This window comes from Alligator sinensis, unplaced genomic scaffold (genome assembly GCF_000455745.1).
Source record: "Alligator sinensis unplaced genomic scaffold, ASM45574v1 scaffold167_1, whole genome shotgun sequence".
Lineage (NCBI taxonomy): Eukaryota > Metazoa > Chordata > Crocodylia > Alligatoridae > Alligator > Alligator sinensis.
The window spans coordinates 61,423-83,571 of NW_005843015.1; the positions used below are offsets into that span (position 1 = coordinate 61,423).

At 49.9% G+C, this 22,149-nt stretch overlaps 2 protein-coding genes across 3 annotated transcripts in view; one reads left to right on the forward strand and one right to left on the reverse strand.

Annotated features, from left to right (window-relative positions):
• DNASE1L2 (deoxyribonuclease 1 like 2) overlaps nucleotides 1-13,131 on the forward strand; it is an 18,679-nt gene extending 5,548 nt beyond the window's left edge. For both annotated transcript variants that reach the window (XM_025193095.1, XM_006036752.3), the window contains 8 exons: nucleotides 263-410; nucleotides 2,121-2,209; nucleotides 3,635-3,718; nucleotides 5,727-5,827; nucleotides 6,672-6,784; nucleotides 8,459-8,613; nucleotides 9,274-9,370; nucleotides 12,151-13,131. In XM_025193095.1, the coding sequence (XP_025048880.1) occupies nucleotides 264-410; nucleotides 2,121-2,209; nucleotides 3,635-3,718; nucleotides 5,727-5,827; nucleotides 6,672-6,784; nucleotides 8,459-8,613; nucleotides 9,274-9,370; nucleotides 12,151-12,204 (840 nt within the window). In that variant the 5' untranslated portion in view covers nucleotide 263 and the 3' untranslated portion in view covers nucleotides 12,205-13,131. The remainder of the gene's footprint in view (nucleotides 1-262; nucleotides 411-2,120; nucleotides 2,210-3,634; nucleotides 3,719-5,726; nucleotides 5,828-6,671; nucleotides 6,785-8,458; nucleotides 8,614-9,273; nucleotides 9,371-12,150) is intronic.
• Nucleotides 12,822-22,149, reverse strand: part of ECI1 (enoyl-CoA delta isomerase 1) — a gene marked incomplete at its 5' end in the record, with an annotated part of 16,118 nt that continues 6,790 nt past the window's right edge. The window contains 3 exons of the mRNA XM_025193099.1: nucleotides 12,822-13,441; nucleotides 18,336-18,514; nucleotides 19,806-19,927. Of these exons, the coding sequence (XP_025048884.1) occupies nucleotides 13,275-13,441; nucleotides 18,336-18,514; nucleotides 19,806-19,927 (468 nt within the window). The remainder of the gene's footprint in view (nucleotides 13,442-18,335; nucleotides 18,515-19,805; nucleotides 19,928-22,149) is intronic.

The following is a 22,149-nucleotide window of genomic DNA, read 5'->3' on the forward strand; positions in this document are numbered from 1 at the left end:
CAGGCTCCTTCCTGCCCCCCCAAGCTGTTGTTTTAATGAAACTAATTTGCTTCCCTGTTCCCCATATTAGAAGCAGTTTCACAAGGCAGAACAATCCACAGCCAGGCCTGATGCTAAGGTGCTGGAACTGTATTGTAAGCAAATCACATGGTCCATCTGCCTCACCCCAGCAGTGCCACTAGGATGTATCCTCTTCTACCAGGCCTGCTCCTGCTACCTTTCAGCCCCATGCTGCAGACTTCAGTTTCCCTTTTCCCTGCAGGATGGGTGCCAGGAAGCTGGTGCTACCGTTGCTGTCTGTGGCTTCCCTGCTGCACATAGCTGCCACACTGAGGATCAGTGCTTTCAACATCCAGGCATTTGGAGACAGCAAGCTATCCAATGAGACCGCTGCAGATATTATCATCAATGTGAGTGCTGCTGGCCACTGTGCCAATGCTTACTGCTTTTAGGAGCTGGGGCCAAGGCATGGTCTGTGCCCAGTATTGAGCCAGCTCAGTAACCCCTATGACAGCTAGCAAAGGTTTGTGCAGGTGTTTAACTGAAAAATGGCCCCACTCAGGATTCAAGGGGGAGAGGTTGTTGACCTGGGAAAGTTCTCCCTATCTAGAGGGGAGCATGTCTATGGATTCATCTTGGTGTCACAATATAGCCTGATACCAGCAAGAGGAGAATCAAAATGGCACTGAATCTTAAGGTGATAAGACCGAGCGGATCAGGGGTAGATGTGTCCTGTCTGAGGGTCACCTGTCAGCACTTACCTATGGCAGGCACTTCACTACTTCCCCTCTGGAAAGGGGAGGCAGTGAACCCAGCATTCATGCCCTGGAGGCACTTCTGTCCCTGCCAGGGATGAACCCCAGCAAGGGACTCTTTACTGAATGGAGGCAGCCAGAAAGGTGCCCACAGCCCCAGTCCAGACCTGGGTTTGGCTCCATATCCCTGTGCTGGGAAGAACCCAACTCCTGAGCTTGGTGGTCTGAGCACCCCCGTATGCTGGGCTGGCAGGTGCTCTTTGATCCAACCCAGGACCTGAGCCCTTACTCTGATCATGCCTGGGTGACCATGTGTCCTGGTTTAGCTGGAACAGTTCTAGATTTTGGAGGCCGGTCCTGGCTGTCTGGTGAGAATTAATATGAGCATCCCAGAAACACAGGGGGGTGCAGAATGCAGTCTGGCAGAGGCAGAGCAGCATGGTGTGCCACACGTCACCCTGCCTCTGCCTCTGCCTGCAGCAGCACTGCTAACTTGGCTGGGATGGGGATGGGGATGGGGATGGGGAGGGAGAGCAGTGTCCTGGATTTCCTTCTGGTCAGATCAGACTGAGTTCTGGAGTCTGGGACCAGGGGTTGGGAAAACATCAGAGTGGCTGATGCATGGAAGATTCTTGTCTCTCAGCTCACAGGGGGCACTGTGACAGGACACTCAGCATTCAGGCTCTGTTGTAGCACTCAGGCTTTGGAACTGGCCTGATGGGTGACCTCCAGTGTGTCCCTTCCCCACAGTGCCTTGGTGTTCTCCTTTGTGAGATAATGCCCTTACCCTTTAGTGAAATTAGCAGGGAGAAGTGTCAGCCACTGCTCTGATCTTCCAGGTATCAAAGTGGGGAACTGAGCCTCTTTCTATACCCCATGGAGTTACTAGTCCTTCCCTGAGGCTATCTCATTGAATGTGCATCAATTTATCTGTTATGATAGAGATAGCCTGGTGATTTGTTCCTGGCTGGGGCTCTCAGCACCACTGCTAGCAAACAGGCTGTGTTTGGGTTGGGAGGAAGCTGATTGCCGTACCACTGAGTGTTGTTGTGGTGCTTGTCCCCTGAACATGCAGTCTTTCACTTTGAGTCTCAAGTCATCCCCGCCAGCTGTTTGATCTAAGCCAGGGTGGGCAAATGCAGCCCACGGGCTGGATGCAGCCCACCAGGCCATTCTATCTGGCCTGCAGGGCCCCCCAAAATTTAGAAAATTAATAATTATCGGCCCCTGGCTGCCTGTCATGTAGCCCTCAATGGCTTGCCAAAACTCAGTAAGCAGCCCTCTGCCTGAAATAATTGCCTGCCCCTGATCTAAGCCCTGGTCTGAGCCATACCACTTACTGAGAGCTCCTGCCATCCCCAACAGATCCTGTCTAGGTACGATATTGCCCTGGTGCAGGAGGTGCGGGACTCTGATCTGAGTGCTGTGACAAAGCTCATGGACCAGCTCAACAGGTAACTTGGTGAGAACACGGCCCCTGAAGCACAGGTAGGGACCAGTAGTGTGAGAATGGGTGGGTGAGGTGGGAACAAGCCCTAGGTGCTGCCTAAGGGGGAGGGCACCAGAAGGGAATGGAGAAGGTGCCTCACCCTCCCATCCCTGGCTCCACCTCCTGCTGCACATTCCAACTCCTGCCCAGGTGGTGCAGGAGCATGTGTCACTGAGTGAAGGGTATTACAGGGAATGTAGTTATATCGATCGGCAACAACTGGAGGTCACTGTCACCACTGGAGTTCACTGCTGATGTCAGCCCATTTTATGCCCCCAAAACAGCTGTTAATAGATATTTATCCATGAATTTGTCTAGTCCCTTTTTCAACTAGTCTATGCTACCTGCCTCCACCACCTCTTGTGGCAATTAATTCCATAAGTTAAATACACATTGCATAAACCTGTCTCCTACTAATTTCCGTGGCTGCCTCCTAGTTCTAATGTTCTGGGACTTGGTGAAGAACACCTCAGTGAAGAACACCACATTGCGAGCACAGTTCACTTGGTCCACACACTTCATGATTTTATAGACCTCTAGCATATCCCCGCCTCAGCCACCTACTTCCCAAAATGTAAGGGTCCTCCTGCCAGCTGTGCTCCCTCAGGATACCACCAGGTCCAGCAGATCCCATGGGTTCCAGAAGTGGAACCTTCTGGGCAAAGAGCACTGGGCTGAGCATTTCCAGAATATAGCGGCTTCCTGAGGAAGGGATTCATGGTACACCAGTCATCAACTGGCACCAGGCCAGGCATGGCTGGGGCTCCCACAAAGCATCAGAGACTGCCTAGGCAAGAGCAAGGGAGCCTGCCTAGCAGAGATGATCAGGTGCCACATTGCAAGCACAGTGTATAGTACTGTGGACTGGCTGGTTTGTAGGGTGTTTCATTTGGCCAACCTCAGGAGGTGGAGTCAGACCCCCAAGCCAGGAGGTCCATCTCAGCCTCCAGTGACTTTAAAGACCTGTGGTTTGTAAGTCTGCACTTGAGTTTGCCCATCCTCCCCTCCTGTGTCGATGCAGATGGAATCACTGCAGGTGGAAAAGGCAACTCCAGAGAACCCAGAAATACCTGTGTCTCAAAAATGACTCCACCCACCCTCTGCTCAAACTTAGGCAAGACAACGTGCCATCCATAGAGAGGCTACTTACTATTTTGCCTAGGGGCTGGCTTGTCTGATGGAAAATAGTGAAGGTGCCCTGGCCGTCATGACCCCACGCAGAATAGCCAAGGGGAGTAGGTTGGGGCTGAGTGGGGCAGGCACTGGGCCATGCTGGCTGGCTAGCTGGAGTGGCCCATACACCAGGCCTAATTATCTCACCCTGCTGCTAATGTCAGGTAATGCAGGAGTGCCCACTGCTCCTTTCACTTCTCCCTTGTGTCCCCTGCAGCATGACAATGGATGCCTATTCCTATGAGAGGAGCAAGCCCCTGGGCCGGGAAAGCTACAAGGAGATGTACCTCTTCATCTACAGGTAATGTTTCATTCAGGGCTGCTGGGCAGTGTTGTGAAAGAGCTGGGGCCCTGATTCAACCCTCCCAGTTATTGTCAGTCACAACCCCCCAAACTCTGAGGGTGATCAGGGAACAGCTCCTCCTTGTCCCATGCACAACAGTACCTTCATGCCTTTCTGACCTATATTGGCATCTTCCCTAAGGCTCCTGTAAATGTCAGAGCTGGGTAACTGAGAATTGGGCCCCCACATGTGGGTGAGATGAGGGCTGTGATCAGAAGGGTCTGATCATAGCCCTCAACAGCTAAGGCTGTTTGAGACTCCATTCACACATTCAATTTCCTAATACAGTGTAGGCCATATGTGGCGTTTTCCCACTGGACTTTACTTGGTTAGTGCTCTTAAACCTACAGCCTGCTTCTTCATGCTTCTCCTTGTAAGACTGCAAATGCTGAATCCCAAATTTCCCCAGATTTTTGGTGTGGAAGTTTCCACTGGCCTTAGGATAAGGTACTCTTTCATAGCCACTGTGAGGCTCTAGTTAGCCTGTCTATGAGTCTGTGCCTGCCCAGAGCTGATGTTAATAACCTGAGTCATATAACAGGGAACATAGAGTTATGGATTCAGATGAACAAACACACTAGTGAATCATCAAGGTCTGAAGCTGTGAGAATTCTGCGGGGCACATGGCATGGTTATTGACATGGCCCATGGATGGACCCCCACAGGCAAGGTGCTGTGTTCCAGCCTTCCTCAAGACAGACAACAGGGCAAATTCACCAACAGTGAATTTGCAGGGATAGTGCGGGGACAGGTGGACCCTAGGCTGGGACAGGGGTACAGGTTACAGCTGAGAGGCATCAGCATGTATGTGCATGTGTGCATGGAAGGAGAGCCCAGCCTGGAATCCCAGTGGGCTGTGAGTTGGGACTGAGCAACATGCAGTGGTGGATTAAGATTTATTGGGCCCCTTCCCTTCCTGGTACTGCCACTGCCAAAGGCCTCGATGCCCCACCAGGGAGTCTGGGTGGACTCAGCCAGGCTGGGAGTGGTGTGACAAATGCCCACCACTCTTCCCTGCCCCCTGCCAGCCCACTTCCTCCCCCCCCCGGCTGGAGCATAGCTGATTAGGGTGATGGTGGATCTGGGATGCCTACTGTGGGCTTGGGGCTCCCTGCCCTGACACCTTTGCTCCAGGGACCCCACGCTTTCCACACATCCCCTGCCTGACTGGCAACAGGAGGCACAACTCGCTGCCCCTGCTGCTGGGTGGGCAAGGGGCACGTGGCTTGCATGGGATTTCCGAGGGAAAGGCAGCAGAGTGGAGCCCCAAGCCCATAGCGGGCAACCCACATCCACCCAGCACACAAATTCAGGGGGACATGTGCCCCCTGCCTCCACTTGGGGGTGCGCACAGTGGTGGAGAGCCACCCTCCCATGCCCACTGGACAAGCCAGCCATGGCTCCATCCCGCTCCCCACCCTGGCCCTAGGTCCCATGCACTGCCTTGGCTAGGCAGCACCCCCAGCCCCTGTCCCTGCCCCACTCCCTCCCTCACTGTGGCAGCCTTGATCTGCCCCCGCCACGAACTTACCTGCAGGGTAAGTGTTCCGGGCCATGGTCATGCAAGTGGCCATGCACAGGCACGCGACACCCCCTGTGTCTCGCTCCCAGCACCCCCAAGCAGGACCCCTTGCAGGTTAGAGTGCTGCTCACCTGCAAAGAGAAACCCGCCATTTCCCACTGGAATCCAGGCACCCAGGGGCCCCTGATTAGCAGGGGCCCCTGGACCCAGGCCCCACCAGCCTGTGCGTTAATCTGCCTACTGTCCAAGAGGCTTTCCCTGTGCTTGTCTGTGCTGTACTTTCCCATGCATACAGCTGGATCCAGTTCACTTGATAGAGATTTTTTTTCCCCAAAGAACTTTCCCTTGCAGTCCAGTCCCTGCAGACCAAGCCTTCTGCAAACCCTCCTGAAGCTCCCTCCCCCTCTTCTTGCTCTGTCCAACCCTCTTTGTCTCCCTCCCCAGGAAAGAGGTGGTGTCTGTGGTGGACAGGTACCAGTATGAGGACCCAGAAGACATCTTCAGTCGGGAGCCTTTCATCATGAAGTTCTCCTCACCCTATTTGAGTAAGCAGAGTGGGTGGATGGGAGATTAGTGTCTCACCTATAGCACTGCCTGGCCCTGGCCATAACCAGGCTTGTAGGGCATCTTGCTCTGGGCGCTTCTGTTGCACTGTGCCATCCTCAAGCTTAATTCACCAGTCCTGCTCCCGAGACTCATCTGTGAACCCGGCTGGGCCACAGTGCACTGGTGAACTGCCACTTACAATAAGGGAATGAATGGTAGGGAAACTCTGAGCCCTATGAGAGCCTGTTCTTACCTGTGCTGCCTTGTGCACTGTCCTGAGGATCCATGTTCTTGACAAATGAGCTATGCCTGTGTTGAACGCCACAGCCATTAGGGACTTTATAGCACTGCAGCATCAGCCCCAGCCTCTCACGCTCCCCAGCACAGGTCCTGCTGCTGGAGCACCAGGGGGCGTTGTTAGCCAAAAGGTCCATGAAGTTGGCTGGGCAGTTCCACTCCCCCAGCAGTGGTGCTGGTGCCAGCTGGGCTGGGTCACAGCCATGGGTACTGCTGCAGTTCAGCCACATCCGGCATGTTCCTACAAGAAGAGCTGCAGGCCTGTGTCCCCAGCTCAGTCACATCCTGGATACACAGAACTTTATGTGGCAGGGCAGGCTCAGTACAGACAGATAGGCAGTATTGTGCTGATGAGGGGCAAGGAGGAGCTCAATGCATCGGTGGGGAGTGAGGTCACTCAGCTCTAGGGAGCCAGGGCTCCCCTAGGTCTGGTTGGGGGAATCCTGAGTTGTGTTAGTGGAGATGATAGACAACTGTCTTCATGAGTGCCAGTGTGCATATGCATGTATGATGACTGTGTGTGTATAACTGCTGTTTCTCTGGCAGAGGTGAAGGAGTTTGTGCTGGTACCCCTGCACACATGCCCCCACACGGCCGTCACAGAGATTGATGCCCTCTACGATGTTTACTTAGACGTCATTGACAAGTGGGAGACTGATGTAAGCAGGCAGGTCCAACTGTACATGAATACTTATATAGGCTCTACAGTCACAGGGTCACAGTTGCCAATGCCAGACAGGGCTCTGACCACACCATCTGCCTCTGCACAACACAGACCAGGTCCTGGTCAGTAGTTTCTGCACTAGGCCAGCGCTGCTTCGCCTTTGGTTTTAGCTTCTGTGGGATTAAAGAATCAATCCTTGGGGCCCCTATCACTGCTATTGCCTGCTCCTTTGGGATAACCACAAAAACCAGTGCTGTACAATGATGCATGTCTCAGGTGGTGCCAAGCATTAGCCTTCCAGGGGCTGGGTTCTTTTCCTAGATGTGCCTGCAGGGATTTAGAATAGGTCCCCTAGAGACAGCAGGGTCATCTTGGATTTAACCAGGGTAAATAGTCATCTAGGCCTCAGACTCCAGAGGACATGGGAATAACATCTGTGAAAATACCCATGGAATAGCACAGTGGTTCTCAGCCATTTGAGGTATGAGGCACCCCCTCATTTGACTTCAAGTGCCCTTCCATAGCTTTTGTGAATTGAGTGCTACCCATTTCAAAAGCTCATGTATTTATTATAGGGCTGACCTCCTTGCCAAAGCGCCAGACAGTGGGGGCAGGACAGCAGTCAGGCAGAAATGAGCCTGAGCCTGTTCTTGTCTCCCCACACCTGCTTATTTCCTAACACCCCATGGCACCCTGCAGAAGCTCTCATGGCATCCTATGGTGCCACAGCACCCTGGTTGAGAATCACTGGAATATCACAATCTGTGGATGCTCCTAGACCTAAACCATATGCTGACACAACACACTCCTAATGCCTCTGCCCAGAGGAGTGTCCTCTCTGTCTTCTTTGTCTGCAGGATCTGGGAAAAAGGTGCCTGCTCTCTCATCCCTAACATGCACTTTTCAAGCAGGTTGGCCTTTCCCACCCTGGCCCTAGTTCCCTAACATTCACCCCAGCAGTGCAGGGCACTGGCATGGTCCAGGCACTGGGTCCATTGGCATTCTAAGGACTGAATCACATAACCCCACTCTTAGGCTTCTTTGGAAATCCCAGCCATAGTACATAAATTACAGGCAGTCACCTTGGAGCCTAGTCTGAATGGCCTAGGGGGGTGGACTGGTAGAAGGAATGGTGGAAAACTGATGGATGAAATGCCATTTCTCTTAGACTGTGCTCCTACCATAGACAGGCAACTATCAAAGGGCCCTCAGTGCTCTAAAACTAACATCACTGCAGTGCTTTTCACCAGGTATCATGGGAGATTTAGCATGCATGTTGGGTTAGGGTCAGTAGTGAGGACTGGGGCAGGGGGCATCTGAACTACACCTGCCAGGATACTCCATGGCAGCAGAGACATGAGTAGGTTAATATCTCACCCCAAACTCAATGTTCAGCCATTTCTAGACCAAGTTTTTCAGGAAACTTTTCATTTTATTATATTTGGACATTTCATCTCAGTTCCACAGAACAAATGTTGACACACTGGAAGTTCTGATTCTTACCCATCCTGTATACAGGTCTCGGGGTAGGGGGGTCTCCACCTGGCAGTCCAAAGGCATCTGGGCTGGACCTTCAAGCAGGACTGTGACAAGCTATAGTCTACATGCCAGTCTCCCCTGTACCAGCCAGCTCCAAACACTCAACCCACTCCCACTGTTCCTTCTGCAGGATATTATGTTCCTGGGGGACTTCAATGCGGATTGCTCCTATGTCAAAGAAGGGGACTGGGAGCATATCCGCTTGCGCACCAGTGAGGTGTTTAAGTGGCTTATTCCTGATGATGCAGATACGACTGTGGGGAAGTCAGACTGTGCCTATGACAGGTGAGTAGCACTGGGCTGGGAAGGGAGGGAGGAGTCACTTCCTACAGGAGCCCCTGAAGTTCTGGGGCCTTAACCCTACCCTGCTGTGCAAGATTTAGAACAGGGCAAAATGTTAAGACTTGTGGTTGCAGTTATTAGTTGGCTTTAACCAGCCACAAAACAGGTGAAGTGACTTTGATCCATGTATGATGTGCTAGGGGAAGGATTGGCTACAGCTAGCAGGCCTGTTTTGTAGGCACTGAAAGCACTGCAGACAGAGGATGGTACAGTGCAAGTACCTGAGGGCAGGGAGGGGTCTGGCTGATCTACAGCAAATCTGCCCAGGATTCCACAGGGCACTCACTCCTTGCTGGCTGCCATAGCTGCAGCAGCACAACAGCATGCTGACTGGACTGGTAGAACTGCAGCTGAATGTTTGCTCATCTTTCTCAAGGTCCTGCCTCCAGTTTCTCATTCATGGGAATCTGGCAGAACACACAGGAGACAGTATTGGGCAGGAACAGGAGAGAAGGACAAAGAACTGATCTGGTGCCAAGTTCACCCACCCCTGTGCTGATCCAACAGCTTGGCTTCGCTTAGTTCTGCTGTGGTTGAACATGATGTGCAGCCTGAATAAAACAGCAGGATTTCAATCCCAACCCCTGTGTTCTTACATTGCAGGATCGTGGTATGTGGCTCTAAACTGAGGAAAAGCATAGTGCCCAAGTCTGCAACTGTTTACAATTTCCAAAGAGCTTTCAAGCTGGAGCAGGCAGAGGTATGTTTGTCTGACTAATGGACACCTAAGGAACAGCAAAGCTTTTTTGGTAACATTGCTTCTCTTTGGCCAGCATCCCTCCCCAAAGTCCACAGGCAAGGCAGCCTGCCTAGTCATTAGAGGAGGATCCCTAGAAAATTGTTAAAGGTGGGAGCTGCCCTCTGCTCCTATCTAAACATCTGTATTTAACAAGTTTAGTCAACTTGCTCAGTGTTTAACAGCTTTATTAAAACACTGTTCTTCTAAATGATGAAACTCCACTGCCAACTGTATGGGAATTCTGAATCCCAGTCCTTGAGCCTGGGAAGTCTCTCTGTGCTATGGCCCATCTTCCAAATCAATCCTTTCCTAGTAACAGGACTGAACTCATAGGGACCGTGACAGCAAGCCCCTCCCCAACTCCCTGGGAAACAAGCAAAGGCACTGACAGGACAGGGGCATACACAATGGTGTTTGGAAAAAACTAGGCCTGTGCGAGTTGGCAGCAATCCGATCCAGCTTTGGATCCAGCCGCTTTGGATGGCTGTGATCTGATCCGGAGCCCCAGACTGGGTTTCCGCCTCGATCCGGCCGAAGCAGCTCCAAAGCTTTGGAGCCACCTCAGAGATCCGGCCATAGGGTATAATGGGGAATCAATGAAATATCTATAACTTTGTTGTTTTTTGTCCGATTTGGATGAAAATTGCAGAAATGGTAGCCTCTGCTGAGAGCATGAAACCTGCCAAGTTTAAAAAAGATCAGTGCAGGGGTTTGGGGGTAACTGTACCCCAAATTCTTGAAAGCCAAACTTCTGTCATGTCTGTGTGTTACAACACAGGGGGGTCAAAACTGCAGGGGTGGTAGGTGTTACTGAGGCCACAAAGCCTGCCAAGTTTCAAGAAGATGGGTGCAGGCGTTTGGGGGGAACTGCACCTCAAGCTGCAGACAAGTAAAACTCGTGCCATGGGTGACACTGCGTGTGTTAAGGCGCAACAGGGTGACAGCTGCAGGGATGGTGGCCCCTGCTGCAGCCACGACACCTGCCAGTTGCCAAGGAGATCGGTGCAGGGTGGGTTCTGGGGCCCTGCACCCTTAGCTGCCGACGGACAAAACTCGTGCCAAGACTGTGTCAGTCTTGGGGCAGTCAATTGTCTGTATTGATTCTTTCTTCTCCTTAGCCTGGTTTTGTAGGTGCTAATTGATGCTTGTTAAGTCCTTATGTAGTAGCTAGGTCCTGTGTATTGAGCTGGTCCCCGAGTCCCTGGTCCCCCGAGTGAATCATGATTGATCGATGGGTCACTGGGAACACAGCAGCTTAGCAGCCAGGCCTGCAGTAGTGTCTGCTTTCCCCACCCCAAGACAGACATAGTCAGTCCCACAAGCACCCATGGCTCAAGTTTTTCTTGTCCACAGCTTGAGGGGCAGTTCCTCCCAAACCCCTGTACCAATCTTCTTAAAACTTGGCAGGCTTTATGCTCTCTGCAGATTCTACCACCCCTGAAAATGTCTTCCAAATCAGACAAAAAACAACAAAGTTATAGATATTTTATTGTTTCCCCATTATACCCTATGGCCAGATCTCCGAGGCAGCTCCGAAGCCCTTCGGGAAGCTTAATGAGGCCAGCGCTTTGACCCGGATGTGCTGCTTCGGACCCCGAAGCATCCAAAGCTTCTCCGAAGCCTTGCACAGCCCTAGAAAAGACCAATGGCTCGGAGACAGAGTAGTGTGGTCTCAAGACTGCTTCATCAGAATACTCACATGACCGGAGAGTGGGAGAGCTAAAGAATGCATGTGTGAGTTACTGAAACACCGTGAGGCACAGCTCCCCACCACCTGCCTGACTATGTCCTGCCTGAGAGCCACCAGATGGTTATGGAGACCATTTTCATGAACCTTCACTAGTAAAACCATGTGTCCTGGCATGCAGAGTCCATAACTAGACAGAGCTCCAAAAGCAAGGAAATAGCACATTGAAAATATTAAAATACCCTAGAAAGGCTCATCCATTCATCAAAACCCAGCTTCCTGGGACCTCAGGACCTGACACAGGCAGCTCCCACATCTAGTGAAACACAGCTGTGAGATACTGCTGGGAGCCTAGCCCTTTCACTCACAAGCAAGCAGGATTTACAGGGAGTTAATTTACGGTTGGGAACAAAATTGCACATCTGGGGATCACTTTTGTGGCTGACACAGGATTTTAATCAAGCAGCAGCTCAAGGCTGTTGGAAATGGCTCTAGGAGACAGAATAGGAGGCAGCTAAGCATCTAACATAGATTAATTTACACCTAGTTCTGCACATTGCTCCACATCTGTGCTGTGACTCACCTGAGTGACAGCTGGACCCCTACATGCCAAGCTCCAATTTAGCTTTCAGAGGCCTGGTGCCAAGCCACTAGTCTGTCAAATGTAGGCTGAAAAGGTTCCCATATTCTCTGTAGTTCTCCTGTTTAGACAGCATAGGCACTACCAGCACTACTATCCAATTGTTATTAATAGCTTGGAACCAGCACTCCCTCATCCCTCACCTTCCCTGCCAGAGCCAAGCATTCCCTGACTGATGCAGGCTTTCAGCTGTTGTGTGGAGCACGAAGGGCACAGCTACAGAGCTCTCTGGCCACAAGAAAGGCCAGGTTATCAGGTGTCTCAGGAATACTTTTACAGACATACAGTGGAGGGCCTGGCAAAGTACATCAGTCCTGTCCCAGCACTGTATGCCTGGGAGGCAGCTGTCTCAGGAAGGGAGCGAGCCCTGGGGAAAGCTGTGACACTACATGTTCCCTACTTGTTCATGTCCAGGCCCTGGCTGTCAGTGACCATTTTCCTGTCGAACTGACACTGAAGACTCACTAAAGCATCCTACTTCATGCACCAGTGCTGCTCAGATCTTCACCCCCTCTCCTACTGCATCAAATGCACTCACCAGCAGCAGCATGCACAGTCCCAGCAAACCAGCTGCTGCCTCCTTCTCAACTGGCTGGCATTTAAGTCACTGCTACACTGCTGGAAGGTGCCAATCAGCCACTCAAGCACCTGACATCTACTTAACAACAGAAGAGACCAGCATAAGCAGCAGCACTTCACCCACAGAACTATACATACACATTGTTCTCTGTGTTCCAAAGGGATCCAGGCTCCAAGGCCCAAGCAGCCCTTGAACCCTCTAGCTGGAAAGGCTTGCCCAGTAGCTGTTGACCCTCCACCAGTCAGAGCAGAGGGGCTCATGGCTGGAGCTGAACTGCCAATCTAGAGACTAAATGATTTCCCAAAAGCAGCCACCTTCAAGCAGCAGTCAGTCAACAGGCCATTCTTATCCAGTCACAGCAATGGCTACACATCACTTTAGGATTTCAGCTGCAGGCTCTGAACCTGCTACACACAAGCCTGCTCCAGTTATTCAGTAACTCACTGCTATGAAGTACAGATGGACGCACAAGCCACAGATAAAACAAAGCTGCTTCCTCATGCTCTCTGTCCTCACAAAACCTTTTATTGACTCTTCACATAAAAAGTAATAATGAAGATGAAGAAAAAGATAAAAGAAACCACCCCTTTTTAAGAAGGCATCCAAGTACCAAGTACTTGGAAATCCAAGTACTAGGTGGCCTCGGACATCCAACCTCAGCCTCCAACTCCCCAGCTGCTTTTGCTTGCACTCCAAGTAATTTTATTACTCAGATCACCAGAACAATTAATGTTTTCTTCAGAAAGTTGGGAGAAAAAAGGCATCATTGGCATCAGGCACCATACAACAGGGCATTAGTGTGACTGAATTAGAAACAGAATGCTAAAAGGGACAGACTGTATAAATCTGATGGCTTACATGGAAAAAAAAATATTTCATTTAATGTCTTCAGCTACTGCAGCATTTTTGGGAGATTTGTGAAGAGGTCTCCTCTCTCCCAGGTCAGCAGGCTGGATCCTCAGCCTTTCCTCTGTTTTAGACTTTCCATGTACATCTGAAGTGACTTCTGAATGGAGTCCTTTGTGACAAAACTGACAAAGTTCTGAATGTCAGATTCACGGTGGGTAAGCAGGCGATCCAGAGTTGGCTTTCTCATCATAGACTTGCTGATCTGACGGGCATAGTCTGTGGAGGAGAGAGCTGGCACATTGGCACTTACCCTTCATGGCCATAGACATTATAGAGATCTAGCTTTTGGAAACAGAATGAGCAATGAGTATGGTATACAGTAGGGGTGTGCAAAGTGGGCCCCTATTTGATTTGGATTCGCATTCAGCCCAAATCAGGGACAGTGATTTGATTTGATTCGGATTACTGTCCCTGATTCAATTCAGCCGAATCCGAAACTGAAGATTTGATGCTGATTCGGAGAATTGGTGATTTGCACATAGACACAGCTTTAAATGTTTAAATGGCTTTAAAAGACACAGCTTTAAATGGCCCTCCACATATTCAGTGGCAAACCTGGAAGTGGACTGCAAGTACTTACATTCCATTTCCGAGTCCGCTGGGGAGCGCGCTGCCCCCCACCCCGCCCTGGCTCGGCAATCAGCTGCAGGGGGACCCTGGGTGCCCTCCCAGACCCAGGAGGCACCAATCACCAAGCCAGGGGGACGCTCTATTCGGATCTGGAGATTTGGCCACTGAATTGGGCTGAATCTCCGCCGAATCGAACCAGGGACTGAAGCTTCGCACAGCCCTATGCAGCATTGGCTGTCAGGGTGAGAGCCCCCTACAAATTGCTTGTTTGTCAAACCCACACTGAGAGTGTAACAAGAATGCGGTGAATATCCTGGGGGCACTGAGAGGTACTAGTATGTTAAGTGTGCTCCTTCCATCAAGGTGCAACTTCCCGAGTGACCTGGAACTTGACAGTCAAGGAATATGGAAAGTGGATTGAAATGGTAATGCACTGATATGCAAGAGAAAGGAATGTATTATTGGATTTTCAATTATGATGAGCCTGTCATTAGATGGCTCAAAGAATAATGTATGTATAAACATGTATGCTCTCAGGAGATCTCTGTATTTGCGCACCCTGACACTTATTTCCTGTCCAGCCATTTACAATGAATAAAGGCTATTTGGTCTCTATTCAGTTTCTTTTACTCACTAGCAAACCTGGAGCACTTAGATCAGGAGAAGTGTCCCTGTTAACATACAACATGCATGGGGCCGCAGAAGACAAAAGAGCCACCAATTGCTGGAAGGTGGAGCCAGATGCATTCATATTAAAAAACCTGTGCCTTATTTTGAACAGTGCAAGTGTTTAGCCATTGAAAAACTACCAAGAGAAATAATGGATCCTACATCTCTTAATGTATTTACTTCCAGACTGAATACTTCTCTGGACCAGATACTTTATCCAGACAATTTACTCAGAAAATCTGGGGCAACTGGGCAAAGCTCTCTGGTTTACGATATACAGGTTAGGCTGGATGATCTAGTGAGGCCATTTTGTCCTTAATAAACCACAACCTCTGGCAACAGCATTATGTAATTGCATAAAAATATTAACTCATCCTTTTCTCAACTCAAATGCTCCCTAGTTTTTTTTGGGGGGTGGGGTGGGGGAACACAGCCTGTTTCTGGCCTTATAACCTACTTTCCAGTTAGCTCATAACAGCTTGAGACTCCCTTGTGGTAAACACATTTCTATGGAGGCTGTGACCCCAAGTGGCATTATGACCCCTAATTTGCAAACCACTGCCCAAAGGCTTGCCCCTGACACTGGTCAGAAGAGCACTGCCAAGCCAGGTTCTCAGCTGGTATCACTCAGCACAGCTACATGGACTTCAGTGGAGCAGCACCAAGTTACAGAAGCCAAATCTAGCCATTAACTTCAAACACAGATCACTTCATTAAGTAAAAACAAGGTATTTGCCCATTGCACACCTATAGTTTCATAGTTTTAGGGTCGGAAGGGACCTAATAGATCTTCTAGCCCGACCCCCCGCCAGGGTGGGAGAACAACAAAAGAACCCTAAACAAAAAACGGGACTCAAATGAGTCCAGCCAGGTAGGTATCCAGCCTCTTCTTAAAGATCCCCAGGGTAGGGGCCAGCACCACCTCCCTTGGAAGTTGGTTCCAGCTCCTAGCCGCCCTAACTGTGAAGTAGTTTTTTCGGATGTCCAATCTGTACCTCCTCTCCATCAACTTGTGCCCATTACTCCTTGTTATGCCAGCGGGGGCTAGGGGAAACAGTGTCTCCCCCAAACCCTTCTGGTTCCCCCTAGTGAGTTTATAGACGGTCACCAGGTCCCCCCTCAGCCTTCTCTTGTGGAGGCTGAATGGGTTCAGGTCCCGCAGTCTCTCACTGTAGGGTCTGCCCTGTTGTCCCCGGATCATGCGGGTGGCCCTCCTCTGGACCCTCTCCATGTTGTCCACATCCCTCCTGAAATGGGGCGCACAGAACTGGACACAATACTCCAGCTGCGGCCTGACCAGCGTCGCATAGAGGGGAAGGATCACCTCCCTGGCTCTACTCGAGATGCACCTGTGGATGCACGACAAGGTCCGGTTAGCCCTGCCAACCATGACCTCGCATTGTCGGCCCATGTTCATCTTGGAGTCGATAATGACACCAAGATCCCTTTCCGCCTCCGTGCTCTCAAGTAGGGAGTTCCCCATCGTATAAGTGTGCTGCTGGTTCCTACTACCCAAGTGCAGCACCCTGCACTTGTCCGTATTGAAACACATCCTGTTCCTGTTTGCCCACCCCTGTAACCTATCCAGATCCTTCTGCAATCTCTCTCTCCCTGCTAGCGTGCTCACCTCCCCCCAAATTTTGGTGTCATCAGCGAATTTAAACAGGTTGCTTTCCACCCCAACATCAAGATCGCTGATGAAGAAATTGAACAGCGCAGGCCCCAGGACCGAGCCCTGGGGGACTCCACTACCCACCTCCCCCCAAGTCGAGTATGATCCATCCACCACCACCCTCTGAGTGCGACCCTTCAGCCAATCTGCAATCCATCTGACTGTGTAGGCATCTATGCCACAGTCGCCTAGTTTATTAATTAGGATGGGGTGAGAGACGGTGTCAAAGGCCTTGCTGAAGTCCAGAAAGACTACATCCACCGCGACACCTGCGTCCATGGCCTTTGTGACCTGATCATAAAAGGCAATCAGGTTGGTCTGACATGATCTCCCCCTAATAAATCCATGCTGATTGCCCCTGAGCATCATTTCTGATGCCGGCCCATCACAAATGTGCTCCTTGATGATCTTCTCAAAGAGCTTCCCCAGGATTGAGGTAAGACTGACGGGCCTATAATTGCCCGGGTCCTCCCTTTTCCCTTTTTTGAAGATGGGGACCACATTAGCTACCTTCCAATTGTCCGGCACCTGGCCCAAGCACCACGATCGCTCGTAGAGCGTAGGCATGGTGCCTATCAACCCAGGCACCATGCAACTTACCCTACCACTTTCCCATTTCACTTTGGGCCCCTCCACTGTCCTCATAGCACCTCCCACAGAAATTTCCACAAGTCCCTAATTGTAGAGGTGCACTGATACATCGGTCCATATCGTATCAGCACTGATAAAAAGGAAAATTGACATTATCAGCAATCAGGATTTTTTTTGACTAATGTGGCCAATAATCTCACCAATAAATGACACATGCATGAGCACAGCTGCAGCATGCATGCAGCCAGCCCAGTAGCTTGGAGAGCAGCGTCCAGCTGGTGAGTCTGTTGGGGGGGGAAGGGGTGAGGGGGAGGGGTGCAGATCCAGGCCCCCACAGATGAGGGAGGACGTGGGGCTGGGGCTGGCACTGCTCAGCCAGGGCAGGGCACAGGACAGAGCCACAAGCAGCTCGTTGTAGGGAGTGCAGGGGGCGGGGCAGATCCTGTCACTGTGTGCACCCCTGGTGGAGGTATAGGGGGGTGCCCCCCGGATCTGTATGCACAGTGAGGGTAGGCTGCCGCTGCAGGCTGGGGCCAGGGATGGTGCCAAGCTCTTCCTGGAGAGGGTGAGCGGGGATTGGGCTGGGGCTGTGCTCAGGGCAGGCAGCAACAGTTGCACTGGAAGTGGGAGCTAGAGGTGGGGGCAGCCTACAGCCACCACAAAATTTGCTGTAGTCCCCTGTGGCACCCCCACCTCCCAGTGCCGTCACTGTCACCCACCCCAAGCACAATCCTGGCTCAAACCCCTGCTGGGAAGAGCCTGATGCTGCCCCAGCCTTTTATTTCCAGGTTTCAAAGGTTCTAAGGCAAAGTCAAAGGGGAGAGGAGCTGACAAGGCCCAGGTTCAACTCGCATGTCCTAGCCCATCCCCTCAGCTACACAAACACAGAGTGCAGTTCCCTCAAGCCATGTGCCTTCCATTCCAAAAGCTAAGAACATTATTAAGTCCAGCACAGATACTGCCCTCAAGGCCAGTAACAGGGGCTGCGATTCAGAGTGCAGGTTAGAACATCCTCCCTGGTCCTCACATGCCATGTCCTGTCCCAGTTACTGAACAGCTTCAGCTATGTCATACATCATGTCAGTTACCTATCAGCCCTGGCTTATACATCCAATATATTCTTTACACTGTGTCATAAAGCGTACACACCTGTTCTTACAGAGACCAGTGGCAGCCTTCTCATTAATTTTAACACAGGCAGGCCTGGACCATTAAACTTGGTAACTTCTCCAAGGGGAAGCACAGGGGCTATATAAATTTGCCAACTGTAGCTATTTACTAGGCACTGCAGTTCAGTGGGCTAGTCCAACTCCATGTGTATTTTTAGAGTCCTCCTTTCAGACCCTGCCTGCCCACAAGTTCTCTGTTTGCTAGTAGTTCGCTTCCAATACTGCCTATTTTTAATACCATAAGATGTATTCCACCTGGTCCTACTGACAGTAAGATATTCAGGTTAAGTGAAGCCCCATAAGTATTACTTTTCAATTTCACCATGTAACACAGTCTCTCACTGTGCTCCATTAGATCAGCATCCTCTGCTCAGGGGGCTCTAGGCATTCCGAGAGGAATAAGAGCAACAGCTGTAACGCAAGGAGAGCAGTTTCTTACCAGGAATAGCCAGCCACTGTGACATGGTAGCAGCAGCCGCATTCAGAACTTTCTCCTCTGGTACCAATTCATCTACTATGCCTATCTTAAGGGCATCAGATGCAGAGTACAAGAGTCCCAGCTGAAGGGAACGCTCAGTAGCTCTGTGTCCAATTGTGTTCACCATTGTATCCTTGAACCTAGGAGAAAAGAAGTGTTCTAAGACAGGGAAGAAGCCACAGGCCAATCAAAGATTGAAGAGAAGCATTTAGGTTTCAAAAGGAAAACCACTGTTAACCACCACATCCTTTTTAGGACTTCTCTCCTGCAAGGTCTATGAAAAACTTAATCAGGGATCACTGTTTTTGACACTACTCCCTTACATGGATCTGCATATTGTCTCCTTGTACTGCAACTGTTGGTTCTCTAAGGCGTGGGTGGCCTGATACATATTTGTACAGCATAATGGGCCTAGAGCCACTGGGTACCTTAACAGGAAGCCACTCTACTCTGGCCTGCACAAATCAGAGCAACACCCTTTCAGCACACACACACAACAGCTGAAGCAGTGTGCAGCAGACCTGTTTAGTAATCTGAAGCTTGTTCAATAATGGGGTAGACAATTAATCCTCCCAGTCTATCCTAACTGCTGCCAGAGCTTGAAACTGACTAATTCCTACCAATTGCCTCTGTAGCAGCCTTGAAAGGCTTCACAGTGCAGGGGCCAGGTAATGAGACAGTGAGCCTTAATGATGTGCAAACAGCTGCATCAGAGACTCTTCCATCATAAACTAGTTGGCAAAATTAAATTAACTTCAACTGTGTCTTTAATACTGACTTTAATGGGATCTGGTAAATCATACTACTTGCACATTTTAAATGACTGCCCACCTTCCCCACAGATGTCTTCAGTAGCCTATGTTGTAGAAGCCAATGCAAGATTTATGTACCATTCCTAACATCATATACAGAGAAAGCCTTTATACAACTTATGTTAAATCCCAGAAAGACCATACTCATGGTAAGATCTAAGCTATGACAAAATGTATTAGTCATTGAACTACTGTCATTACTGCACTAACTGCAGGATAAATCAGAAGCAGAATGTAGGTCCTTGTTAATTATGTATGCAGAATGAAATGAGGGAAAGCTGTGAGCCTGCTCTTGTAGCATGGCAGTTTGAGATGCAGACAGGGTGCAATAAAGCAACATGTAAAGTCTGAGGTCAAAGAGCATTTTGCTTTAAAAGTTGTAAACACTGTAAGGATAAAAAGTACAGAGTTCTAAAACTGTGTTGAGCTGGCCTCTGGCCCACAGCTGCAACTGCTTTGTCAGCCCTTCTGAATGAGTAATGCATAAATAGGTCTTGTTGATTTAAAATGTAAATCAATCATTAAGCTAACTGAGCTTGTATCACAAACTCCTTTTTACAAACTAACTCTTACTATGGAGGCCAGTAAAAATTTGGTTATGGGTTAAACGTGACCTTACCAGAAAGGTGCAACAATGCCCAGTTGTGTTTCATTCAGTCCAATGCTGTATTTGGGGTTCTCGGCCATGATTCTGTAGTCACAGGACACAGCCATCAGACAACCTCCTGCAGGACAGTTTCCCTAGCACAGGAAGGAGAATATTGTTAATTTCCAAAGGTTTTTCTAATTATAAAATATTCTCTGGCTGTTACTATCATACCATCATAACATGTCATAATGATGTGGTACATATAGCTGGCAAAAGAGCTATAGAAGAAAGACAAGATGAACAAGTCCCTGCCAAACGAATTAAAAAGAGTGAAAAAAAATCCCAACCACACAACTTAAAAATTCCTATCCTATATTACTGGGATTTAAAATGCTTTGGCTGGGATTTGGCTGGGATTTAAAATGCTTCCTATTTAAATATTATTTAGGATTCACTGTGCTATTCACTTCTTGCATTTTCCCAGCTTGGAAAACAGTCTATTCAAATTAAATTTGTTCCTACCTAAGTTTTACTGTCAGGTTCTCAGACGCTAGCAGAAGCTTGTCTCATTTGGGGTGCAAACTCTAGTAGATTCCCTGCAAGAAAAGTCTAGTCCTAGTGCAAGTTTAAAACTCCAGGGGAACATGTCTATTGGCTTGGAGTTTGGAAAATCTTGCTTTCATGAGGCAATGAGACCGTACTTAACCCAACTGTGTTCTGTTTAAAGAAGCTCAGCTGTTTTTTCCTCAAATTTGGCCACATGGTCACCTAACTAGCAAGCGCTGAGATATGACATGTAGCAGCTCTTATTTTGTTGAACAAATTAAAAATGAGGCAATTGACAAATGCACAGGAGTTGTGCATCTAAATACATTTGAGTGCAGAAAACATTTTCCCTAATTTCCAAGAGCTACTGGATGAGCTAGCATAGCCCTGGCAACCAAGGAATTACTGCAGATTATTTTTGGCAGACTCAAAATTTAAAAGGCCTTCAGATTCATAGACATTAGGGTCAGAAGCGACCTCGGTAGGTCATCCAGTCTGACCCCCTGACCTGGGCACGAAAGAGTGCTGGGGTCAGACAACCCCAGCTAGGTGCTTGTCCAGTCTCCTCTTGAAGACCCCCAAGGTAGGGGAGAGCACCACCACACTTGGAAGCCCATTCCAGATTCTGACAACTCTTACTGTGAAGTTCTTTCTAATGTCCAACCTAAATATACTCTGTCAATTTGTGGCCATTGTTCCTAGTTACTCCGGGGGGTGCCCTAGTAAACAGAGCATCTCCGATTCCCTGCTGCCCTCCCCTGATGAATTTATAGGCAGCCACAAAATCACCTTTCAGCCTTCTCTTGTGAAAGCTGAAGAGATCTAGGTCCTTCAGTCTCTCCTCATAGGGCCTATGACCATACCAGTGGCCCTTCTCTGAATTCGCATCCTTCTTGAAGTGTGGCGCCCAAAACTGGATGCAGTACTCCAATTGCGGCCTGACCAGTGCTGCATAGAGGGGAAGTATCACCTCTCTGGACCCATTCATCATGCATCTGCTAATGCATGATAAAGTGCAGTTTGCCTTGTTGATCACTTTGCCACACTGACAGTCACCTATGACTCCAAGATCCCTTTCCACTGCTGTGCTGCTGAGAAGGTCATTTCCCAGCCTGTAAGTGTGTTGGAGGCTCTTTTTGCCTAGATGCAGCATCTTTGATGAACTGCATCCTATTTCATTCTGCCCATTTTTCCAATCTGTCCAGATCTACCTGGATCCGTTACCTACCCTCTGGTGTGTCAACTCTGCCCCATAATTTGGTATCACCTGTGAACTTGGATAGGGCGTGCTCTCCATGCCCTCATCCAAGTCACTGATGAAGACACTGAATAGCACTGATCTAAGGACCGAGCCTTGCGGGACTCCACTGCCCACATCTTTCCAGGTCAATATTGACTAGGCCTGTGAGAAGCAGCTAGTATTTGCTTCGGATTCAGAGGATTCGGGGGGGCAATGATTTGATTCGGTGATTCAAATCACTGTCCTGATTTGATTCAGCCAAATTTCCTAATCAACCAGGCCAGGCCCATCCCCCACCCCAGCTGCCCCACCCACCTGAGCTCCTGGCACTTGTTAAAAAGAGCCCTGGCTCACTGGGTGCTGCCAGGCAGGGGGCAATCCCCACTGCCCCCCACTGCATGGAGGACTCTGCCACAAGCCCCCCAACCCCCCACCTTGCTCCCCCAGGCCCCCCACAGGTGCTCTGCACAGGCCAGCTCTGGCCCTTTAGGAAAAAAAAACCCAAAAAAAACCCTGGACTCACCACTCCGCTTTGGGAGTAGCCTCAGCCTTCGGAGGCTTGTGCAGAGCCCCCCGCGTGGGGCAGGG